General features: G+C 39.5%; 1 protein-coding gene across 1 annotated transcript; it reads left to right on the plus strand.

The window, feature by feature from the left end:
• The first annotated feature begins 1,281 nt into the window (after positions 1-1,281).
• Positions 1,282-2,724, plus strand: LOC133720814 (F-box/kelch-repeat protein At3g23880-like). Its single transcript, XM_062147286.1, has one exon. It carries the CDS (start codon positions 1,282-1,284, stop codon positions 2,722-2,724), a length of 1,443 nt encoding a protein of 480 aa, XP_062003270.1.
• Positions 2,725-3,445: the final 721 nt, after the last annotated feature.

Below are 3,445 nucleotides of genomic sequence, written 5' to 3' on the forward strand. Positions count from 1 at the left end.
AAAAGATTAGAGAAAAGACAAAAAATTAAGAAAGAGAGATGATGAAGGACAAACTTCTTCGTGCGTAGAGAAAAGAACTTTGATAGATTTTTTTTTTTTTTGAAGAGGAAACTTTGATAGACTTTTTGAAATCTTTGGTCTGGAGGCTGGAAAATTATTGGAGTTTGGTATGTATAGTTAACACTACAAAGTCCATGATTTTCTAATTCCATAAGTATGAATGATATTTTGAATACCTCTGTACTTTTATTCATTTTTAAAAGTCTTAATTGAATACCCCTAGATTTTGGTGGAATTCATGAAGTCTTTAAAAATCCTAATTGAATACCTCAAGACTTTCATGGACTGTTAAAAGTCTATATTGAATACACCCAGACTTTTAAATTCCATAGATTTCTTTAAAAGTTCCACTAATTCCATATACAATACACCCCCCTAAAGGTGTGGAGCACAATTTATGATGTGATCGAAGAGGAAAAGGAAAGGATTAAATATTCAATAAAATTAGTTTTCACAGAAAAGAAAACCTAAACAAGTATTAAATATTGGTTTGAATATAAATAAATAAATAAAAAATATTTATTTAATCAGCCTCCCACGCTTTGTGCTTATAGGTGGAGCCGTGGAGGATATAGACACCAACATTGTATATAACAGTGGGTATGAGCTCCATATCCTCGGTTTTACAAATTTGTGGCAATACATGTGTGGCCTTTGCCCACATTTGTAGTGGTGTGAGGATCTGTGCAGTCGGGATTCTCAAAGGAAAATCTCTGGTGGTTAATCAACCTTCGAATCACCTCTTCCTCTCCAGGTCGCATGGAAAGTTGTGAGTACTCTGAAGCATGAGCTAGAATCTCAAGAAGACCTTCATCTTTGTTTTGCGGAGTGAACAGTATAAGCTGTAGAAACAAAAATTATGAATCTGAAAAGAAAAAATTACCATGATATGAATATAAAACTTGTTGTTGGACTTAGTAGGGTTGTCAAGGGGTAGGGCGGGCTGAAATTGACATCTTTGGGAACATCATCATCTTCTTCACAGCTGGTGATGGAAGTCTTTCCTTCAGTCCCGAGGTCTCGTTCCTGAATTTCCTAGTCCTAACTTGTTTAGGAAAAAAAAGTTTAGGAAATTTTAAACCGATTTGATGAAGTTTTCTAATCCCAACTTTTATGACTCCCAAATCTACAATGGATAGGAAAAAGAGGTCGGCAAAACTTTATAAATATAATCTCTCTCGTGCTTTTTACCAATAAAATTTCAGAACTCGATCTCACGCAATGGCAAAGGAGCTTGAACACACATCCAATGTAGGGCTTGAAGGAGCTTTGAGCAGTCCCTCTCCCTCATGGGCTGGTGGTTTTGACGATGAACTAATTGCTCATGAGATACTGTCGAGGCTTCCGGTCAAATCTTTAGTACGGTTTCGTTGTGTATGCAAGTCGTGGCTTGCTCTAACCTCTGATCCCAAATTTGCTAGGGAGCACGCCAGCAGGGCCGGCAGCAGGTTGAAGCTGCTTGAGACAGTCAATCCCACCAGATCCATAGACTTCAGAGCAATATTAGACGATGATGATCGGGTGGATTATGCTGTTCTACCAGAAGTGCCAAGTTTATGTGTCCTGGGTTCCTGCAATGGCTTGATATGCCGGGAAGAAGTCGGCTTGATTTGCCAAGAAGAAGTTGACGACGGGTTGATATTGCAACAAGACGAGGAAGAAGTGGAGAGAGAGGAAGAGAAAGAGGAAAAGGAAGACGAAGAGGAAGACGAGGAGAAAGAGGAAAAGGAAAACGAAGAAGAGGAAGACGAGGAGGAGAACGACGTTGATCGTGATCTTATCATATGGAATCCTTCTACTCAAGATACATACAAGTTACCCAAAATCAAAATAATTTGTCGCCGCGACCGCGACTTTTATGGATTTGGTTATGATTCCACCAATGAAGATTACAAGGTTATAATAGGCCTTAACAACAGTGAAAGTGGAAGTGACTGGGAAAGTGGAAGTGACTGGGAAACTGAAAGTGACTGGGAAACTGAAATTAGGGCTTCCAATCTCCCAACAGCCACACTTGCAGTCTTTACATCAAAAACAGGTTCATGGAAGATAGTTCAAAATCTCAACAACGTTGGAGAGTGCTATGGGCCGGGGCGCTTATTGAACGGAGCTCTACATTGGCTAGAGCACAGCTTTTCAAGATTCACAATCATCTCTTTTGATCTAGCCGAGGAGAAATTTCAACGTTTATTGTCACCACCCGATATTTGCACGACAGAAAGAACCATTGACGTTGGGATTGGGACGACTATTGGGAATTCACTCTTCCTATATGTTTACGATTGGGGGCGTCATGAATTGCAAACAGGTATTGCGATAACAATATGGGTGATGAAAGAATATGGGGTTAATGAATCCTGGACTAGAACTGTTCAGATTCCTTCTTTAAGTTTATCTCCGCATCTTGAGTTCCGTTACAGACCGATTTTGATTTTAGAGAATGGTAAAGTTTTGATGAAGCGGATCAGCCATAGCACCCTGACTTGGATTTTAGAGAATGGTAAAAAAGTTTCGAAGATGAGCAGCGAGAGGAGGCAGCTGGTGTTGTATGATCCTGAGGAAAACAGTCAAAAGGAATATAGACGTCTTCTTCATGACTATGACTATCGCAACTCGCCCGTATTATACCTGGAGACTTTAGTGTCACCAAATATCGGTAGCTAGTGGAACTTGAACAAAACAACCATGGATAGTCTTTTTCTATTATGCAATTTTTTGGGCTTTCTGTTTTTTCTGTTTTGACTTAATTTAATAATTATCTGAACTTTGGAACTATTTATTTTTATAATTGGTGTTTGAATGGTATATAGCTAACTTGTTTAGCTGGGTGATTTCTTATCCTTATTCAAAAAGATGTCTTCACGTCTTCAGGTAATTTCGTCCTTTTAAAATTAGTGGTCGTATTACACTATTACGTACGAAACACAAAGTCAATAAATCTTGGATTTGTCTACCTTAGCTAGCACTCTCAAAAGGCCAGCTAAGAGCATCGACTATGGCAATGGGGAGTTGGGGACTGGTTCTTTTCGTTTGTATTGTTTAGCATCCCTGCTGATGCACTCCTAGCTTATCAGAAGCAAGAAGAATTCACAGCCTTAAATGGCATGCCGTTCCAGATGTGTAACCACCGGTAAGAATGGTTGCGAATAAAACCTAGCTTCCTGGAACCCCAACTGTCTCCACCACTTGTGCAACCACCGGTAAGAATGCTAATATTGACTTCAGGTCCTCCCTCTCTTCATTCTCTTTCTCTCTACTGCTGCAGTTACGTACGCAATACATCTCCACTTAAATAGTCCATCGAGGTCCAGGAGTGGCTTTGCCCAAAAAATTAGAAATAAATAAACCAAAAAGGGGATCCGGGGTTCTTTTCGTTATCTTGTGG

This window comes from Rosa rugosa, chromosome 7 (assembly GCF_958449725.1).
Source record: "Rosa rugosa chromosome 7, drRosRugo1.1, whole genome shotgun sequence".
Classification (NCBI taxonomy): Eukaryota; Viridiplantae; Streptophyta; class Magnoliopsida; order Rosales; family Rosaceae; genus Rosa; species Rosa rugosa.

Coding starts and splice junctions, on each gene's coding strand:
- LOC133720814 (XM_062147286.1), top strand. CDS start 1,282: ATGGCAAAGGAGCTTGAACACACATCCAATGTAGGGCTTGAAGGAGCT.